Genomic DNA, 22,205 nt, shown 5'->3' with positions numbered 1-22,205 from the left:
TGCAAGAACACATGCTTGGCAGGATAAGTCTGCCTCCCTCCTTCTTGAGTCCTCTGCTTTCCCATTGGCTGGGCTGATGGCACAGGGCTAAATGGCTTTGATGCACCTCTGCCCCATCTATGTAAACTCTCCTGAGATTTTTCAAAAGCCTCTTGTCCCTGTTAGCTTGGTGCTTGCAAGAATTAGGATTCAGAGGGATGTGGAATTGGCTTAGCATGTTTTGATTTGGTCAAAGATGCTTGTAAGGTGAATTTGTCAGGCATCTGTTGAGCCAACCTGCATCAACAGGAACTGGAAAAGTATGAACTGTGCAGTTGCCTGGATAATTTTGTAGGCATTTGGCTGAGTGATCACACACAGGGACACTTGCAACACAGGTCCTGAGCTTTTTAGGGTTAATGGAGTCCATCTGTCACATGGAGAGGCTGACATTTGACTCTGTGACCTTAAGGGCCAGCAGGAAATACGTGCCAGGCAGTAGGATAGGGGTGCAATGAAGCTAATTGCCGTAGCCCCCATGGCTAGTGCAGATAAAGGTAAGGAGAAAAGGACCAGTTCCCAGAGGTAAATGAGACCCAAGATTTTGCTGGTGGACCTTGTGCCTGTAGGAGAAGGGGACATGTGAACTCTTTACAGACTGAAAAGGAGTACTTGTGGCACCTTAGAGACTAACCAATTTATCTGAGCATAAGCTTTCGCTCTCCTTGTTTACCTCTATCCCGTATTTTAGGGAGAGGGAGAGAGAGAATTCAGAGGTGAGCTAAGTCCCGGGGGAGGCCGAGGAGGGTTTACCTTGAGTTATTGGTATATGGTGGGAGCCCAGTAACTCACTGTTAGACCCAGTTAAATGCCTGGTATGTGGGAGCAGGGAGTGGGTGCCTAACTCGACTTCCCAGTGATAAATTAATAAAATTGCAGCTGGTCACTTAAATCCATCCCTGTGTCTGTCATTCACTCAATTGTATATCCTGATCAATGCCTGTAAATGTCTGCTCTCTACTATCCCGTTTCAAATTCCCAAGGTATATATGGCCCACAAACTTGCAGAAGATCTTTTGCAGAGCTAAGCAAATAATTTACAAACAACTCATGTAATGAATTTCCCCTTGTGAATTGTTTTGGAACAGGGAAAAAAAAATCACATTCACTTGAAATAATTTGCATTTCTTTTCCAGCAAATTATTCTCAGTCAGCAGAATATTTGTGAAGTCTGAATACTCAAATTTTTCTCTGTGCTGGTTACTCATGTAAGTCATGTTGTTATGGGTTTTGTTCCCTGATTGAATGACTTGCATAACCAATCATGTGCAAATGTCGTAGTACCTCATAGGTGTCTTAGGAGGATAAATCCATTAACATTCTTGAGGTGCTTAGGTACCTTGGTGATGGGCGTCACAAAAAAGTCTATAATAAAATTGTAAATATTGCAACTGAATATACATCTTGTGCTGCATCAATTAGATACAAAAGAGCTCCACTCAGGGACCTGACTTAATACAAGGTTATTTACGTAACTAACCAATGCAGTGCAAATTTCCAATTATTTATTCAGTTACAATATTCACAATTCCCACTGTGTTGGCTAGAGGACCATCACAGCACAAATGGCAACATGCCAATTTTACAGATTATACAATTTGGAATTTGTTTTTAGCAAATATTGCAGCATTCAGGCTTAGAGTACATTTTTGTGAATACTTGCATTCATAAAACTCAGACTTTCAAATGTTTGTGGAAAGCAAACTAAAAGGAGTCATGAAGTTAATCAGTTGTTGAATGTAATTAACTATTCACGGACAATTTTTTTGTACTGTTTGCTCAGTTCTAATGAAAGTACAGTGCTTCTTAGATGCTTTAGATCTCTGCTAATAACATATTTGAAACCAGTAGCACCCCGGATTAATTTAACTGCTATTCCAAGTATGTCAGTCATGAATCTGAGTAATCGATCATTTCAGTTGTATTCATTTTTCCCCTTTTTTCATTCACAGGATGCTCTGGCCCCTTGGGAATAGAAGGAGGAATTGTATCAAACCAACAAATTACTGCATCATCCACCCATCGGGCTCTTTTTGGGCTCCAGAAATGGTATCCGTACTATGCACGACTTAATAAGAAGGGTCTTGTAAATGCTTGGACTGCTGCAGAAAATGACAGATGGCCATGGATTCAGGTAACAGATGGAGTTGTGGTAGAAAAAAAAAAATCTCCTCGACTCAGTTGCCAGAGTCATTTAAGAAACTGATGAAGATAAGTGGTAAACTAATAGCAGGATTCTTGTTCATTGTCATAAATGCATCCTAGATTAAAGGTGGGTGGGAGAGGATCCTAATTTCAGCTTTTTTGTGTGTAAAATGTACAAATCTTATATAAAAACACGACACACTCTAATAATCCATTGTAACTGTAAGAATCTTCTGTACATAAAAACAGATTCTTATCAAAGAGTCAGCTTTTCAGATATGCCACATCTCTGTTCATTAGTGCTATAGTAGCATTTAGCAGCAGCAGCTGTTGATGGACAGCCTTTGATACTTATAAAGTCATAAGCCCAATCCTGACATCTTTTTGCAGACAAAATTCTCATCTGCTTTACTAGGAATTTGCCCAAGAAGGGATTTTAGGGTTGGACCCTCTATTTGTGTCCTCTCTGTCTAGCAACATAACACACATGCCCACTTAAAGTAAGTCAGCGTGCATTATAGCAGATGCAGTGGTAACTGTTGTAGTTAAGATTGACATGTCTTCTATTTGAATCCCATTTTCAGATGTTTGTAATGTTCTCAAACATACCTTTGGGGGCTGAAATTCTCCATACTTTATCTCTGCCCAGAAAAAAATATTTTTGGAAAGTTGCAAATGGAAATGTCCACTCAATGGATATGGGATTTCATTACCATGCAAATTGTGTAGTTATTTACACAGGTGGATTCATGACTACACAAATGGCAAAGCAGTGGAATAACAAATCCAATGGCTATATGTTAAGGAGTAGTGTTTTAAGCTTGATATCAGATTTGTAGCTAATCTTAGCTGGTGATTTGTATAGGTTGTTTTTTTGTTTGTTTTTAATGATGTGTGTGTATTGGACTAGCATTTAGCTACTTTAACTATTTGTTACCTAATAAAGCTTGCTGCACGGCAATATATGTTACAATCCAATCTCATATGTAACATATAACAGGGGCCACTTTCATATTAGTCTCTATATGGTCTCATGTAAGTCAAATATGTAAAATATATGCTTAATAGTATTCACATGCAAATTGCATAGTTTTTGTTCCATGTGGGATATTTTAGTTCTCACATTGACTCCCTGTGTTATTTTTGTGCACACTTACTGACTAGTAGGTACAATATATGTTCACAAGTGTTATATGCACTTTTCCTACTTACCTAAATTTCAGGTCCAAAATCTATTACAGGTAAAAATTTCAAAACCACCTGTTTCAGAGTAGCAGCCATGTTAGTCTGTATCCGCAAAAAGAAAAGGAGTACTTGTGGCACCTTAGAGACTAACAAATTTATTTGAGCATAAGTTTTCATGAGCTACAGCTCACTTCATCGGATGTGATATTTAGGAGCAAGGGAGTTTTTGAAAAATTTACCCTATGTTGTTTTATTATTAACTATTATAATTCCATAGTGAAAAAACAAACATCTTAAATATCTTAAGATCTGTTTCCTTCCATAAAGTCCAGCAGGGAGTTGGAAATTCCTGAATGTAAACATTGAGAAGGAAGGGGAGAGAATAAGGGAAAGGGAATTGGGCAGAAGTATGTTCTTGGAGTCAGAACCTAACTTAAAAGTAAAATAGGAACATGAAGTAGTAAATTGTCCTTTTAGGCTCTGCTAGCGGGAAGTTGTCTCTAGTAAATTATGGTGGGATTTTCTGCCTGATTCAGAGGAGGGACTTAAACTCAGGTTTCTCATTTCCTATATCAGTGCCCTAACCACTGGGCTGTTAGTTATTCTTCATGGGGCACTCTCTTTATATATTTTTTTCACAAAAAATATAGCAAGGTCTTTTGTGTGAAATTAAATTCTTGTTTTCCAGTCAGCCCTTCTAAGGGCTAGCTTGCCTTCATTATCTTCACTGCCTTGCCTTCATTATATTCTGTTTCATTATATTCATCAGTAATGCAGGGAACCTATATCCTGTAAGACATTCATTTCAGCAGTTAGCATAAGGCTTGAGGCCTATGAACTTTGGCACAGATAAATGACCTAACAGTCTCCCGTAACTTTTGGGGAACTGAACATAGAATTTGCAAGGGGGAATTTTGACCATAATGACATCTATTAACCACAGGAACATGAATCAACATCCACAGATGACTAACCACGAGAGTGCCGTGACAATGAATTGACATATATGATAATAAGTTGAGATCTTTGATATACTAACCCATAGGAGAAGAACACACCAACGTTAGTAAGGTGGCATTAGTACATTAGTAACATTAGTAAGGTGAGGAAATATAAATAAGAAAGAGGGGAAGAAACCCCTACTGAATATGCAGCAGACATAGTGGTGTCAGCATAACATATTATAAAAGTTGCATCCCAGCCTGTGGGTAGTAGGAGAGAGAAATGTAGCCCTTGGAAGGTGCTAGAATGATGGCCACTGGTGATGAGGGGGAAGGTGATGGTGATGAGGAAGATGATGGCTAACATTTCAAGTTGTTCTGCGAGGGATGGTGTGAGTATATGGAGGTTCAGATGTACTTTCTGTAGTATCGATCTACCTTACTCAGTTGGAGTGTTTGTGACTGTGTTAAATGTATGAATAAACTATTTGTAAATATAGAAGAGTTCCTACAGTGTGAGAGTTACAGCTGTGCACGTCGGGGTTCCCAACTATATAATACTTCAAATAACACTGGCCCTAATCTTGAGACAAGAACCTGACAACCCTCAAGGTGATAACTGGGAATTCTTAAGTAATCAATATAATTAATACATAACCTATAATCAGGCTACAGGACTTACCACAGTGTTACCAGATTTTCCCATTACTTTGGGGGTATGCTCATTTATTAGGGTTACTCGTCTAGGGGAGCGGTGTTCTGTAATTCTATTAACGTACTGCTTGTGTCACTTGTGTTCTCATACAGAGCTCTACTTTTCCCTCCCAATGGAACTATCCTTCAGGACCTAGGTTCCCCAGGGCTGGGTTCTACCAGCCCCAGAATCACACACACACACACACATTAACAGAGTGTGTCTGAGAGCGTCGGATTAATCAGCACTCCCAAGCTGACGCCTTATATTTCACTGGACTCAATAGGCTGGGTCGAGTAGCATTCCCAAGCTGTCACCTTCATATGTCCCAGGCTCAGCACATTCCTGTCCCCACTTTCACGTTACAGTTGTTCTGGTACTAACCCACTTGATAAGCAAACCACACAGGATTTTTGGGCGCTGCAGGGATCTTTATCTTAGGTACGAGGAGCGTTGCTGCAGAGCGAATAAGGAAGCCGAAAAACACCCACGGAAGGGGAGATGGAGGAGAGAGAGAAGCAACCAGCTTAATTATGAAAGTTATTTGTTACCAGGTAAAAACCATAAGGGAGCCAAACAAACAAAACAGTTATAATATTAAATCTAACTTAAATTTGATTACAAAAGTCAGGTTTGGAAAACTATAACTGATCACATGAGAGAGAGAAAGACAGAGGGAGAGAGATGGGTTTTCACCGCTCCATGAACCTTGAATCAATTGGGGGTCCTAGCTGGTGGTGGTAGCTGAGGGTCCAGAGTGCTGGAGACAGGCAGAGCACCCCAGTACGATCAGTGAGAAGAAGATGAAGTCACAGTAGAACTGGTGCAGATGTTGGATACAGGGTAGGGGTTTTTGTAGGGAAAGAACAATGGTTCAAGGGAGAACACTAGATTTGTTTGTGGGTAAACTGATGCCTTGAGGGAGTATACCAAAGTTGTTTTGTTCAGACTACACAATAGGAACTCATCGTTCCTGCAGTGGGCGGTGTTCTGTTGAGGGAACTGTGGCAAAGTACCTTGTTCTCCTCAGCAGACTCAGTCTTTTTTAGCCTTTGAGACACCGGCTTGGGCAAGGCAAATCCTTACAGGTAGCACAGGGTCCAGTTATTCCTTTCCCTGATCAATCCCTTGTGTTAGTTTTCCTTCCCTTCTGGGGCGGTGGAGTGTAGCCTCCCTTCCTCGAAGGTTCGGTGTCTTGTTGGCCTTAGCCTACTGGTAGCTTCTCACACTCTCTCCTCTCCCTTCCTTCCACGCAGGGGAGGGTTTAAAAAGGTCTCCACCAGTTGGAGCCAGCTGAACCTAATTAGCTCCCTAGCAACCCCTTTTCCAACTCAACCTTATTTCCCCCTGGTTATCTCCTCAGTGGACAGGGAGAGGCCTTTTAATCCCCTGGGACTAATTACTACCCCTCCCTTTTTTGTAGCTGTTTGTCCTGGGTTTACCACAGAACTCACAATGGAATTAAGCAGCTTCAGTATTTTGGATACCAATAAAGGATTTATTACTAGAATTGGTCTGATAACTACTGAGCTGGGTATGTGCAAGCATGGGTTCATTAGCATCTGGAGCAGAGATTTCCCCCATCATGCAGTGCTTTCCTGCTTTTTTGGTCCCATAGTTCACTGTGGTTCTTGCCTTGGAATCTCTGTTCTCCATTCTGTATGCTAATGGAGATGCCTCCCTGTCCCATCTTCAATGCAAATGAGGCTAGGGGAGTTTTCTTAATCCTGTCACCCTTGTCCAAGGGGTTTAGGTATGTCTCCCACTGCCTTTTCATTGCTTTTTGTAAATCTTTCTTCTGATCGGCTTTGGTTCAAGCAGAGTCTGGGGGAGAGGGGGTCCTTTGTGAGTCAGACAGGTTGGATACTGCGCCCTGGTTCCCCAAGGACACAGAGTGACAGATAACACTAGGTAGTGTTATTTCTATCCTGTTCAGATTCTTATACAACTTTTATCACAATGGTATTTAAGTAATGTGCCTAGCCTCTCTCACATATGAGTCTTTACTTTGTCCCTCCATCTCCCCCTTGCACTTAGAATGAACGGTGGTCATGTCTGTGGTGATTCTTAGAAACTGCAGCAGTTTATCTAGAGTCTTGGAATAGATCCCATCCAACCATTCTTCCTGGGCATAAATAAGGTTCCCTGCAGTTTACTATGTGGATTTTTCAGAAAAGACATTAAAAATTGATGTTTGGTGTGAACATTGAGAGCTGGTGTTGCATTTTCTAAGACTAGAGATTTTCCATAGTTTCATTATAGCTGGAGCACTAGAGATAGCTATAGTTAAGGTTGCCTGAGCATTTCCATTATAACCTGTTTTCAGTCAGTCATAACATTTTGAAACTTTCACTTACTGAAATGAAATTTTCCAGGGCTTATCTCTGCCCAAGGGTAACTTCTGTTTTAGCACCTGAAGAAAAATTGTTGAGCTACTTTTCAGTAGGGGAAGAGTGGAAATAAAAATACATTATTCCTCCCCCCACAAAAAAAAAATCTTGCAATGTTTTTCTGAATACCTTTAGTGCTAAAATAACTGGGGATAAAAAAAAAATCTAAATTGGGAAGGGAAATAGTCCTTGTCAAGGAGAAATGCCTTTGAGGTTCTGCTGGAAATTGGTTTTGATTTCTCAGAGATATGAACCATTGGAAAAATCAGATTTCATGCATGCATTCTACTTTGCATTGGACCCGTTTCATTCTCTGACCAGTAAAATACTCACTAAGGAGCAGATATTCCCTGGTCCTAACATGGGTGCACAGAGCGAGGGCAGTTGGAGGGAGGAGGGATAGCTTAGTGGTTTGAGTATTAGCCTGCTAAACCCAGTGTTGTGAGTTCAATCCTTGAGGGGGCCATTTAGGGATCTGGAGCAAAAATTGAAGATTGGCCTTGCTTTCAGCAGGGGGTTGGACTGGATGACTTCTTGAGGTCTCTTCTAACCAGGATATTCTAAGGTGGGGAGCAAAGGAGAGAAGCAGCAGGAGTCTCCGACCTCACCCTTGTACAAGAGCCTGGGAGAATTTATTTAATTTTCACATTGCAATCCCTGGTCTCTCCTAGCCCTCACCAAAGGGAGATGTTGTTCTGTATTGCCTCCACTGCAGGGTTGTGCCTAAGAACAATCTAGCCTCAACTGAGGCTAGATTACATAGGAGGCCAATCTAGCACCTCTTAGAATCTCCCTTAAAGTGAAGGCACACAGGCAGATGTGGAGGCTACGAGAAAGTTAATATAGCCTGATACTGCATTAACTTGATTAGACCTTGTCCTAACAGATAAGAGGACCTGACCACAGAAATAAATATTAATGGAAGCTTAGGTAAAAGTGATCATGACTTGATCATATTTATAATGTGCAAGCAGAATGAAGTCCAGACCAGTAATACATGTATACTTGGTGCTTTAATTGGGCCAATTTAACAAAGCTGAAAACAATTATGAATCAGATCAACTTGGGGGAAGAATTTAATCAGAAAAATGTGAATAATAACTGGGAATAATTTAAGAACACCTTACTAGATGCCCAAAAAAACCTACAATTCCACAACTGAGGGAAAAGGCTGTGCTTTAGAGAAAAAGTGAAGGTAGCTATAACAGATACTAATAAAATGTATAACAAATGGAAGAAAGGGGGATTGATAGTCATTAATATAAATCAGAAATTAGGAATTGTAGAAAACTGATGAGAATCAAAGGGACACAAGGAGAAATCTATGACCAGCAAAGTTACAGACAATAAGGAGTTTTAAAAAATATATTAAGAACAAAGAATCCTAACAATGGTATTCATTCATTTGTAGATGGCAATGATAGAATTGTCAACAATAATGAAGAAAAGGCAAAAAAGTGTTCAATAAATATTCAGTATTTAGGGAAGAACTAGATGATAGTGTCCCACTCATATTGTGATTACATTCTTTCCATTGCACTAGTATCTCTGGATGATGATAAATAGTAGCTACTCAAGGGAGACACTTCTAAACTGGAAGGGCCAGATAACTTGAATCCAAAAGTTTTAAAAGAGCTGGCTAAGGAGATTGCTGAACTGTTAATGTTAATTTTCAATAAGTCTTGGAAGCCCTGGGAAAGTTCCAGAAGATGGAAGAAAGCTAATATTGTGCCAATTTTTAAAAAGTGTAAATGGCATGACATGGATAATTATAGGCCAGGTGGCCTGACATCAATCCCAAGCAAGATAACGGAGCAGCTGATATGGGACTTGATTAATAATGAGGATAATGTAATTAATGCCAATCAACCTGTGTTTATGAAAAAATAGATCCTGTCAAACTAAATTGACATTTTTTTTGATGAGATGAAATGTTTGGTGATGAAGGTAATAATGTTGACATAATATACTTAGTTTTGTCTAAGGTATTTGACTTCATGACATTTTGATTAAAAAACTAGAATGATAATATTAACATGGCACACATTAGATGAATTAAAAAACTAGCTAACTGATAGTTCTCAAAATGCAATGGTAAGTGGGGAGGTATCATCAAACAGGTGTGTTTTCAGTGGGGTCTTGCATGGATCAGTTGTTGGCCCTCTGCTATTTGATTAAAAAAATGTTAATGACCATGAAGAAAACATAAAATCGTCACTGGTAAAGTTTGTAGATGACACAGATATTAGAGTGGTAAACAACGAAGAGGATAGGTCACTGTCTCAGAGTGATCTGGATCTGTTGGTAAACTGGACACAAACAAACAATATGCTGTTTATATGGCTAATGTAAATGCATACATCTAGGAACAAAGAATGTAGGTCATAGTTACAGAATGGGGGACCATATAAGGGAAGCAGTGACCCTGAAAAGATTTGGGGTTCATGGTGTATAATCAGCTAAACATGAGCTCGCGTTGTGGTGCTGTGGCTAAAAGAAGCTGATGCAATCCAAGGGTGCATAAGAAGGGGAATTTCAAGTAGAGAGGTTATTTTACCTCTATCTTTGGCACTGGTGTGACCATTGCAGGATACTGTAGCCAGTTCTGGTGCCCACAATTCAAGAAGGATGTTGATAAATCAGAGAGTAGAAAATTCAGAGAATACCCGTCAGAATTATTAGAAAACAAAGCCTTTTTCTTTCTGAGGTCCCCCAACATGCTATAAAAAGTCCATGGCCCACCTGTGCCACAACAACTGCTTTTCTGCATATCCAGTAGATTAAAAGCTGTATTAAATTGATAGTTATACAGTTAACAAATAAACATATATCATAAAAAAGAAAAGGATAATATAGGTACAAAAATAAAAAAAACAAAATATTCTTTTATTTTACATACTCAGGTGTAAAGCTTGTTGCAGGTGCTGACCCACAGCCTGGGTGGCCCACCGAGGTGAGTGAGGGACTGAAGCCCGAGCTCTGCTGCCTGGGGCTGAAGCCTGGTCTATTTTGGCAAACCCTCTGAACCCTGCTCACGGCCTTCCATGGAACTGCAGACTCCTGACTGAGAACTGCAGTCTTAGACTGATAGACTCAAAGAGCTCAATCTATTTAGGTTAACAAAGAGGAAGTTATGATTAGGGGTATGGAATGGCTTCCGTATGAGGAGAGATTAATAAGACTGGGACTTTTCAGCTTGAAAAAGATGACAACTGAGAGGGGATATGATAGAGGTCGAAAAAATCGTGACTCGTGTGGAAAAAGTAAATAAGGAAGTGTTATTTACTCCTTTTCATTACACAAGAACTAGGGGTCACCAAATGCAATTAATAGGCAGCAGGTTTAAAACAAACAAAAGGAAGTATTTCTTTGCACAATGCACAGTCAACCTGTGGAACTCTGTGCCAGAAGATGTTGTGAAGGCCAAGACTATAACAGGGTTTTTTTAAAAAAAAAAACCCTAGATAAATTCATGGAGGATAGGTCCATCAATGGCTATTAGCCAGAATGGGCAGAGATGATGTCCATAGCCACTGTTTGCCAGAAGATGGGAATGAGCATCAGGGAATGGATCACTTGATGATTACCTGTTCTGGGGCACCTGGCATTGTCCACTGTCGGAAGACAGGATACTGGGCTAGATGGACCTTTGGTCTGACCCAGTATGGCTGTTCTTATGTTAAGGGGTGACTTAATTTTACAGTCTATAAGTACCTATATGAGTAACAAATGTTTAACAATGGTTCTTCAGTTCAGCAGAGAAATGTATAACACAATCCAATGGCTGGAAGTTTAAACTAGAGAAATTCAGACTGGAAATAAAATGTAAATTTTTGGCAGTGAGGTTAATTAACCATAGGCACAGTTTACCAGGACTCTAGTAATGGCAATTTTTAAATCAAGATTGGATTTTGTTCTAAAAGATCTGCTCTCGGAATTATTTTGGGATTGGTCTATGTGCTATGTTGTACAGGAGGATCACATTGGTCCCTTCTGGCCTTGGAATCTATTAACTTTCTGGCCAATTTCCTGCAGTTCTTGAGGGAAAGGGGAAATGAGGAACATTCCTTCCATCCTCAGCCCGCCCCTTTTTGCCTCCCCATCTGTAAGTGCTGCCCCTGAAGAAGGTTCCCTGTGGGATCCAGGCCAGGGTGGGAGCGGTGGAACACAGTGCTGTGGAATCAGCTGACCTCATCCACTCTGTGTGCAGGATGGAGAAGGTCCATGTAGAGCATCCCCTTCATAGCGTTCTGATTGATGGAATAGTTGGGCTCTCAGAATGGCAATTTTTTTTCTTCAGAAACTAAATGAATGTTTCACAGAGATTAGGTAGAATGATATGAAACAAGAAACTCATTTATAGATACATATATATGTAGAAAGCAAATTAACGTATGGTTCAGTGAATCTAAACCAATAGCGTGTTTCTTTATCATAGTTTCCAATGTAAAGAAAATTCTTAGGGAAGTTGTTATATAATGGACAAAGTCCCACAAAGTATAATTATATTCAGACTGTAGCTATTTTTGCCCGTAACATCATTATCTTTTGTCATTTAATTTCTTTATTTATATGCAGCCCATCAAGTGAAAGTTTTTGAGTACTTTGCTTATAACTCACTTGTAATGAGTGCAGTTTTCCCCCTAATCTTTCAGGTGTCTGACACACATGAACTAATTAGTATGCAATTTCATTTTCCTGCATTCTCCTGATGAACTGAAAACTGAAATTACTATTTTAAATTTATGCTCCCAGCATGTAATTAGTAATGACACTACAATGTTTGTAATTGGCTGGCAATTTAAAGGGTCAATGACCATGTTTTTGAAAGCAAATTGAAGGCAAACTCAGTCATTTCTCTCTTTTTTTTTTTTTTTTTAAGAGTTCTGCTGACCTTTGATTTTCCTTATAGGTTTAGAATATTAATAATATAACATCCATGTTAACCACTTACTGCTTCATTAGTGACACCAGACATTGTTTCTAATTAAAAGGGGAGAAACATTCACATCTTCATACTTTTATTTTAATAATTTCTGGCTAGAGATGATCAAAATTGTCACTCTCCTTATTGTAGTAATGCCAACTATTTTCTTGTAAAATCCCAGTTATAAATCAGAGCTATTTTCTTTACCATTGCTAGGCCCTTTGCTTGCTTTATGGGCTTCGGATATAAGTGTTCTCCTCCTTTGTCCTCCCAAGCCCCTCTCACCCCCCTACACACACACACACACACAAATCTTAATCAGCAGCCAAGCATTCTAATCTTCCTACTCTAGCCCCTTACTGCAGCCATCACGGTTTTATTTGTTCATACGTCTTATCTCCTAAAATACTGAAATGAACTTCCCTAATAGAGGAAAAAATTAAACTGAAAAAACATGAATGATGAGGGAATTATTTAAGAATACTTTACTAGATGCTCAAAAAATTGCAATTCCAAAAAAATCAAGAAAGAAAGCTGTACTGATTTTAAAATAATAATTTGGTTTAGAGGGAAAGTGAAGGCAGCTATTTTAAAAAAGGAAGAAAGGTGAAGCTGATAGTAAAGAATCTAAACAAGAAATTAGGAATTGCAGAAAATTGATAAGGGAAGCAACGGGACACAAGGAGACGTCTATGGCCAGCACAGTTAAGGACAGTAAATTGGAGTTTCTAAAATAGATTAGAAACAAAAATAATTCTAATAGTGGTATTGGTCCAATACTAGATAGAAATGGAAGATTTGTCAATAATAATGCAAGACAGAAATGTACAATAAATATTTTTGTTCTATATTTAGGTATGAAAAGTGATATAGTCATATGATGGTGAAACATTTTCCATTCCAATAGTAACTTAAGCAGATGTTAAACAGCAGCTACTAATGTTAGATATTTTTAAACCAACAGGTCCAGATAACTTGTATTTGAGAGTTTTAAAAGAGTTGGTCCAGTGAGCTTCTCAGCCACTAATGTTGATTTTCAATAGGTCTTGGAACACTGGGGAAGTTCTATAAGACTAGTAGAAGACTAATGTTGTACCAATATTTTAAAAGGGTAAATGGAATGACCCAGCTAATTATATTCCTGTCAACTTGACATTGACCCTGGGCAAGATTATGGAACAGCTTATAAGGGATTTGATTAATAAAGATTTAAAATAGGATATTTAATGCCAAGCAACATGGGTTTGTTGAAAATGGATCCTGTCAAACTAACTTGATTTTTTAATTTTTTTAGGTTACAAGTTTTGTTGATAATGGTGATAGTGTTGATGGAATATTCTTAGACATCTGTAAGGCATTTTAGTCAGCAAGATATTTTGATGAAAAAATTACAAAATACTAAATTAACATATTAAATGGATTCATTAAATGGCACACATTACATGGATTCACAGCTGGCTTCTAGATCTCAAAATGTAATTGTAAATGGGGACTTACCACTGAGTGGGTTCTACTGGGGTCCTCAGGGATAGATTCTCAACTGCACCCATATTTCCTCACTTTTGCTCCACCCAGTGCACTCACTCTAGGCTTGCAGTTCCTTACTCTCCCTCTTGACTGAGGTTTTTCCAGGCAGTTCCCTGCTTACACGGTAATATTTTCAACAGACCAGCAATTCCCTAAACAGACCAGCATCTGTGCTTTGCTTTCTTAAAGCCTATGAACAGCTATAATTGCTAGCACTTATAAGTTATCACTCATCCTTTTAAGCAAGCACATTTATTCTTAAGATGAAAGCATCACAGAGTAAAACATATTAAAAACAGTAAAAGAACCCTCACACACACCAAGAAGCTTACCAGGGATCATCCCAACAACCAATTCCAACAAAGACTCTGATAGGAGTCAGTCCTTCAAACCCAACCCCTGCCATGTGTGGTAACTGCAGGTAAATATCAGTTGTTCATGGAAAGCATTGTGCATAAGTAAGTTTTGGTTATTGAATAGTGTCACTCAGGAAATATTGTCCACTCCTCCATCATTAAACCAACAGTGAAGGGGGCCCCAGAGAACTGGAAGTGGGTACATGGTTGTATGCTGGTTATTAAGGTTGAAATCCAAGATTCCCACAGCCAAATGAGGAGTGGTATGAACAAGCTGGAAAGGGTGCCTGTAACATGTTCAGCCACCATCTCATAACCAGAGTTTGCTCTACAGCTTCCTGCCTGTTTTCTCCTTCTTCCAGGCTCCTTAAACTCAACACCATCCAAAGGAAATTAAAACATTTCTTCACCTGGGGTTCACTTTATTCACTCCTCAGATATACACTGTCCCTCTAGCGGTCCCAGATCAGTGTCTCTCTCTTCTTAGCTGGGGGGTTCCCAGCCCTCTTTCCCAGAGCTGGGGCAGAATTCAAAATATTTGCAAGAGTCAATCTTTCTCCTTGCAACTGTTGCTTTTTCAAGCCGGTTACAGATTCTCAGGCTTCTGTTTCCTGAGCATTCCCTGTTTCTGCAGCCACCTGCTGCTCTTCATAGGGAATCCACTACCACCTTTAGTAATCAGGGTTGGCTAGCCCCGGGCCCTCCAGCCATTACGGGGAAAGACACCCTGTCACATGCCATCCTCACCCCTGAGAACCTTGCCCACCCAGGGCAAGGTCTTGCCAGGGAAATCTAAATATGTTTTCCCCCATTCAGTGACACCTTTGGCTTTGGGGTCTGGGCCTGATAGTCTCCAATTCCTCTTCCAGTTTGCTAACCATGATGAGAAAGTGATCTCTTTCTGCTAGGGTTGCCTGACACTCATCAGTGAGCTTGTCCTTCCAGAACAGCCAGCTCTACTCTGTGCTTCTCAGCCAGAGAAAGTAGCCATCTCACATCCTTCCCTCTTAGCTCTGTGTTGCACCTCTTGGCAACTGTAGGAAGTGCTGCCATCATTGTATCATCCACCCTTACACAGCTCTCATATGTATGTCCTATTCATATACTCTGTCAGCTGCCGTTTTCTGCTTCTTGACCTCTTCGACCCATGCCAGCAGGTGCCCTGCTCTACTCACAAGCAGGATAAGCTCCTTAACTTCTTCCATTCTGTGCTTGCTTCAGTTCTTTTACTTGGAACCTAAGCCTCTCCAGATCATTGTCCCAACCCAGTTTCCTCGCCCCTGCTTTGCGTCTCTCTACGGTTCTTGCATTTCTGCCAGCAAACTGTAGCATGCCCCAGTGCTGTAGGATACTCATTCTGCAGAGTGCTGCTTTGCCTTTTTTCTTCCCCTGGTCTCAGTATTGGGTCTGCACCCTCTCTCACTTGACCTCTCTTACTGGGGAATTATCTTTCCTTGTTCTGCAGGGCTTTCCCCAGCAGCTTCTTCACAGTGCGGATCTGCCTAATGTGCCTGGCCTTTCCACACTGAAAGCATTTAGGTCATCTCCTTTCCCCCTGGATCCATGCTTCAGCGTTCCTCCATTTCTGAGCCAACCATCCCCTGGAATCAGGTCACCATCTGGGGCATTCAAATGCCTATGTCCCGGCTTCCCACGTTGGAAACAGGAGTGCAGTGTGTATCTCTCCTATCGACAGCACTGAGTCTCTTGCCTCTGCTGCTGATTATGCGGCGCTGTCCACAGCACTTCCTTTGCTGATCCTGCAGAAGTTGCAAGAGGACGGCCTGCATCTGCTGTTGTCACAACAGGTACTACAGTATCTCCTCCATCTTGCTATCTGCTGCTGCACCATTGTTACTTTCCTCCTTGATAGAAGGGAGATCCTGTCCACTATACCAGTGTGGGAGACAGGCTGGCTGCCACCCAACCTCCCCCTTGTGGCCGAGGGTGCCTCTGCAGTGCCCAACCTCTAGTAGCCTCCCCTTTACAGGCCCCTGAAGCCTTCCAGAGAGTCTTTGTTGTTAGGGTTTCCACCAGTCTGGGTTTTATCTGGACAGTCCAGTTTTAGTTTCTGTGTCCAGGTTGCCAGGTGCCCAGTTTTTGACTGGGAAGTCTGGTTAAAAAAGGGACCTGGCAGTGTCCAGTCAAATGTACTGACTATACACCAAAGCCCAGTTATCGCAAGGTGAGCAGAAGCACTGGGTCATTAATCTGCCCCAGCCCCTCCTCAGCTGGATCCTCCTCCTACCTTCAGGCAGGCTCCTTGTCAGGCTGCAGCAGCCCCCTTCCCAGCTCCATCGCACAGGGAGTCCAGCTGGGGTGGTGGGGGTGGAGGGGATGTGAAGACAATCCAGCAAGAGACTTGGGGAAGGGGGAAGAGGAACAAGCAACAGGGCCTTGAGGGGAAGAGGCAGAAAAGTTCTCAAGGTGGGAGGGGGGTCTGGTTACCAGCTGTTAGAAAGGTGGCAATCCTATTTCTTGTGCCTTACAGCATCCCTTTCTGGGGCTGGTTTAATAGTGGACACAGTCAGAGTCCTTAATCACAAAATAATCCAACATAAAGTCCGAAATCACAAGCTCTACCTGAAGTGCCAGTTCCCAGCCCTCTCTGGCTGGAGCTCAGTCCTCGCTCCTGTTCCCACATTCTGCTTCAATTAGTCACCTGCTGCCTTTTATATAAAATCACCTGATTCCACTCAGGCTTAGCCCCAAGCTCTCCTGCTCATGGGCAAGCCACACTTTTATAGTGTCCCATCCAAATTCCTTGGCCAAAGAAACTTACAGTAGCATGGGTTATTACTCAGAAGGGAAGAGAAACGAACTGTGCAGTCAAGTATCAAATGAGGGGAAATAGCAGAGGGGAGCTGGTATTTCTAGCAGTTATGTAGGGGATTAATTTTCAGGAATGCTGGGTTCTAATGCCTGCTCTGCCATAGACTCACGGTGTGATTTTGGGCAAATCACTAAGGGCCAGATTTTTAAGAGGTATTTAGGTGCCTACTGGGATTTTCAAAAGTATCTAGGTGCCTTCAACCCATAGAAATTAGCTCACCTAGATGCTTTTGAAAATGCCACTAGGTGACTAAATGCTTTTTAAAAATCTGTTCCTTAACATCTGTGCCTCAGTTTACCATCCTCACTTTCCAGATGAGGAATACCTACCATAACATGCTAAAGCATGTTGAGAACCTTGAGGAAAGGTTGTATCCAAATGTGAATATCACCTCAGGGCTCTGGCATGGATGTTAAGGTTGAAAAGCCATTATTTTACAAATATAATTCTTCTTGTGTTTTTGAGTTGTATGTACTGTAAGTTTTAGTTGCACGGGATACTACATGCTCAGATACCATGGTGATGGGTGTGGTATAAGAACCTGAAGAGACTTTTCAGCCAGTGGATACATTGCCTGTCTTGTGAGAAGTGAATATTTTTTTACACTACCCAAGGCTGGAAAGTATTCTGCTCCCAGCACAACTGTATGCCAGCCTATATCCCAAAGGCTGCATTATACCGAGTACATTAATTTACTGCTTAGTCTAATGATCCTTTCTAAGTTATCCCTGATGGAAAATTACAATTTCATTTAAAATTAGATTTAAAAAGTAATCTCTTATATGTAGTTATAAAGGAGGTCTTAAAAATGTGTGTTATTTTTTGATTAAACAACTAAAACAAAAAGACACTTAACATTAAGTTAGCAAGCCTTGGTATTGCCATAACACTATTCAGTCTATAATTGTTTGGCTATTCACCCTAATTACCATAATGCTAGTGAAAATTTTCTTTCTTAATAGTTTAAAAAGATATATTCTACAAGTTAACTGCAGCTGCTCTCAGTTTTAGAAAATGTGATAATAGTATAAGAATGCTAGTTAAAACAATCTTCTTGTAAGATACAAAATTCACATAAGCTAATGTGCATTTCTTAATGCATTTTAATGTATTTATAGTAAATGATGTGATGAAACACTTCACAATTTTTAAATAGTAAAACTGTGTCTCTATCATGACGAAGGCCATCGATCCGGATCAGGAGAAGTCCAAATCAAACTGACATCAAAGCTACCAGTTCAAGAGCAGGAATGATAGTGACAGCTACAGGAGATCCACGCTGTTGCTTGGACACTTCCATGAGAGTGCTGCCTGTCAGAGCCCTTAAGGAGGGACTTCCCATGGTGTGTGTCCACAGTGGTTTGTGGATTGCAAACTGGTTACAGCTGCCGTGGGGTGGCAGGTTTCAAGACCCACTGGGCCTTATCTTTACCCATCTCCCTGTGGGGGCACCCTCCACCAGCTCAGATTTGTCTGGATGGGCCACGTGGAAAGCTGTCATGATGTCAGGGGCATGGGCTTGTGATTCTGGCTCCCAGGATCCCTCTTCTGGGCCATAACCTTCTCAGTCTACAAGTACCAGAGAGAGCTGCAATTGATTTTCAAGTCCAGCTTCTCATGGACCTCATACTCTTTGTGTCCTTAGGTCCACACTGTTAGGGGTGGTTATTGAGCCCAGTGAGCGAAGGGGTTTTCAATGTAGGGTTTTTCCAAGGATACGTGAAACACTAGGTGTATTTTGAGGGATCTGGGAAACTGCAGTTTCATGGTCACTAGGTTGATTACCTGACTGATGGAATATGGCCTGTGGTATAGGTAATCTAGTTTATGAAATGGCCGGTTGGTGCAGAGGTTTTGGGCTGAGACACACTATTTGCTCAGTTGGTGTATGCCAGGCCTTCCTGACGCCAGCAGTCAACGTGCTGCTTGTAGTCTCCCTTGGCCTTGTCCAGATGTGCCTTGAGTTCTTCTTGGACCTTCTGGATCTGCAACACCCAGTCAGTGACTGTGGGATTGGTGGAGTTGACAGGTAGAGCCGGTGGAGATGGCAGTGAAAGCCGTAGTTTGCACAGAATGGTCTCTGCATGGTGAAGACATGGTCAGCATTGTTGTAAGCAAACTCTGCTTGGGGTAGAAGGCTGGACCAGTTGTCCTGGTGGAAATTTGCGAAGCAGGACCAACTGGATGTTCTGGGTGTATTGCTTGGGATTCTCAGAAAAGATGAGCATATCATCTAGGTAGACTACAGTGTACTGGTCTAAGATGTAATGGAATACCTCGTTCATGAAATGCTGGAATTTGAGGCCAAATGGTATTACCAAGAATTTGTAATAGCTTTTTGAACTAGGTACAGCCATCTTCCACTCATTCCTGGCTCAGATCCAGATCAGGTTGTAGGCCCCACACTTATGAGAAGTTCTGTGAATGCTTGAGCCAATTGTACACAGTCCAATAGTTCCAGGATGAGTAGAAGGGCATATTGATTCCTGATGGCAACCTGACTGAGGACTCGGTAATCCAAGCGTAGAGACAGGGTTCCATCTTCCTTTTAACAAACAGAACTGGGGCTCCAGTAGGAGAAGCAGATGGCCTTATGAAAACCTTGGCCAGATTCTCCTGGAGATAGCACACAGGACAAACAGCCCTGGTTCCAATATTGTGTCGATATGGACAAATGGCACCTTGCTCCCTGGTTGCAGTTCAACTGGGCATTTATAATTCTGGTGTCATAGTAGGGTGTCAGTATTCTTTTATTCAAAGACATCACCATAGTTGCTATACTTGGGGGACAGTGCTGAAATCAACTCCATTGGTGTTTGCAGTTGACCCCTAGCCAAGGCCCTGGGAAGGAGTACATTTTGATTCTGGGATTAATCTGATTGTGAGTGAAGACAGACTTGCTGGCAGAACTTGGACCAAAAGCTAACCTGGTGCTCATGCCAAAGGATGTACAGTTCATGAGCCAACAGCCATGAAATGCCAACAATTATGGGGATGTGTGGTGAGCGGATTTTCTCAAACTGAAGGACTTCCTGATGGTCCTGAATGGCATCATCTTCTGTGTCACTGGCCCTGATGACAGGAGTGAGCCATCTATAGTTTACAATAGGTCATGGACAGTGTTTGGTTGAACTGGAATACTCAGGGCTTGGGCTGTATCAGCATCTATGAAGTTGTCTGCTGCTTTGGAATCCACCAGTGCCTACTGTAGCAGAATTCAGTAAGGCTCCCCTAGAACACAAAGACAGATCTGGACTTTAAGGTTCCTCGTGAGGAACAGGGGTGTATTATTGAGGAGCTCACCTAGGCCAAACCCCTCTACAGGGACTGGGCGTGGTTGTTTCCTGGACTCAGTCATACTAGAGCTCAGGGTGGGCAGTAGGCAAAAACATGGCCACAGTAGAAACAAAACCTGTGGTGGCAATGCTGCTGTTTTTCCTCAGGGGTCAGAGGGTGGTGGGTGCTATCCAGCTACTCAGGTTTAGCATCTGGGCTGGAGACAGGTACTAAGGAGCACTGGTCAGTTAGTAACATGGACCCCTCCTTTCCTCATCTCACTCACTGAGAGTACAGTTGATGCATATGACAAGGTCGATGAAAGCATCTAGGTTGGTCAGGGCATCCACCTGAGCTATGTCATCCTTAATCTCCTCCTCACATAGTACTCACCAGAACTGGTAGAACTAGGCCACTTCATTTAACTCTGTGTTGGAGTCTAGCCACTGAAAGCGGGCAGCATAGAAGGAGGCTGGTCCTTGCCCCTGCTAGAGTTTGCACAGAGTCACCTCCACCAAGCAGGCATGGTGAGGATTGTCAAATATGTCAGAAAATGCCTGGAGCAAGGCATCCCAGTCAAATAATCAGGCTCACTTGTTCCGGTATGGACAAGGCCCAGTCCACTGCATCTTCTCTCAGGAGGCTAATAATGAGTCTTACTTTTGTTTGGTCAGTGAGGTAGGACCGAAGGTGGAGCAGAAACAGCAGGCAGCATTGGTTAATAAAGCCCCTGAATTTTTGGAGGTCCCCATTAAAATGTTCTGGGAGGGGGACTGGGTTTGGATACATGATCACAGTGTGTGCCTGTAATGCAGCATTGTTATCCTGTAGCTGAGCTGCCCGTTCTCATAGCATCTGCTCATCAGTGGCATGCTGTGCCATTTGTGCCTGCAGCACCATGTTTTTATTGTGCAATTGGGTGAATTGCCTGTGCAGAGCTTGGTTCTCTGCTGCAAGCTGTGATACTTGGGCTCAGAGCATGGGGAGTTCCTCCTCAGAATGGTTAGTCTGTTCAGGCATCTCCAATATCCTCTGAGGCATGCCGGGCAGAGAGTAGGGATCCTGACATGTGTTGTCAGAACCAAACCTGAGCCTGGGAGTTGTGGCGATGTTCGTAGTAAGGTTGCAGGCCAGGGCCGATACCCAGGGTCAGAGTCTGAGTCAGGTTTCAAGGTCCGCATCAGGAGGTGAAGTCCAAATCAAGCTGAGGTCAAAGCCACCAGTTAACGCGGTTGCCTGAACGCTTTCTGGAACTCCCCTTGGGATTATATAGGGCAGTGAGCCAATCAGGAGCCATAAATATACTGCCTGTTAGGCCCCTTGAGGCAGGATTTCCCATGGTCTGTGTCCACTGCAGGTCAGTGGTAGTGGAGTGCAAACTGTGTACAGCTGCCCTGGATTGGCAGCATGGGGATGTTGGCCTCCTGGCAGCTCTGCAAGCCTCTGTTTGAGACCAGCTAGGCCTTACAAACTTAAACATTGTAGGTGCCTTTATAGAAATCACCATGGATGTAGTAAAATGTTCTTTATACCTATATTAAAAGCTCCCCCAACTGGCTTTATCATGTAGCCTGCCAAAGCCAAGATACCATTTTATAATCTAATATGTGCAGACTTTCCAGACTAATATTCAAATATAAATCATTTATTTTATTTCCAGTAATTATTAGTGTGAGAGAATTCAGTAGGTGTTTTATTTTAAAATAAAATATTTGGTGGTATATTTGTTACGCCTCTCAGAAAGTACTTGTTTATATTACTTCTTCCTTTTATTATCATCTCACCATTTAAAAAGAAAAATATATTTTTTTAAATTGATAAACTACATTCCTAGTCCATAGTCAATAGTGGTCAAGGAGAGGATTGGCAAGAAGGCCTGACAAGTAAGGCCC

The 22,205-nt window shown here is 41.7% G+C and overlaps 1 protein-coding gene across 1 annotated transcript in view; it reads left to right on the top strand.

The window, feature by feature from the left end:
• Window positions 1–22,205, top strand: part of EDIL3 (EGF like repeats and discoidin domains 3) — a 392,377-nt gene that overhangs the window by 256,777 nt on the left and 113,395 nt on the right. Inside the window, exon 6 of the mRNA XM_073344422.1 lies at window positions 1,992–2,173. Within this exon, the coding sequence (XP_073200523.1) occupies window positions 1,992–2,173 (182 nt within the window). The remainder of the gene's footprint in view (window positions 1–1,991; window positions 2,174–22,205) is intronic.

This window comes from Lepidochelys kempii, chromosome 5 (assembly GCF_965140265.1).
Source record: "Lepidochelys kempii isolate rLepKem1 chromosome 5, rLepKem1.hap2, whole genome shotgun sequence".
In the NCBI taxonomy this organism is placed as follows: Eukaryota; Metazoa; Chordata; order Testudines; family Cheloniidae; genus Lepidochelys; species Lepidochelys kempii.
Note: the sequence above shows the minus strand (reverse complement) of the source record. Positions and strands in the feature narration are given on the sequence as shown.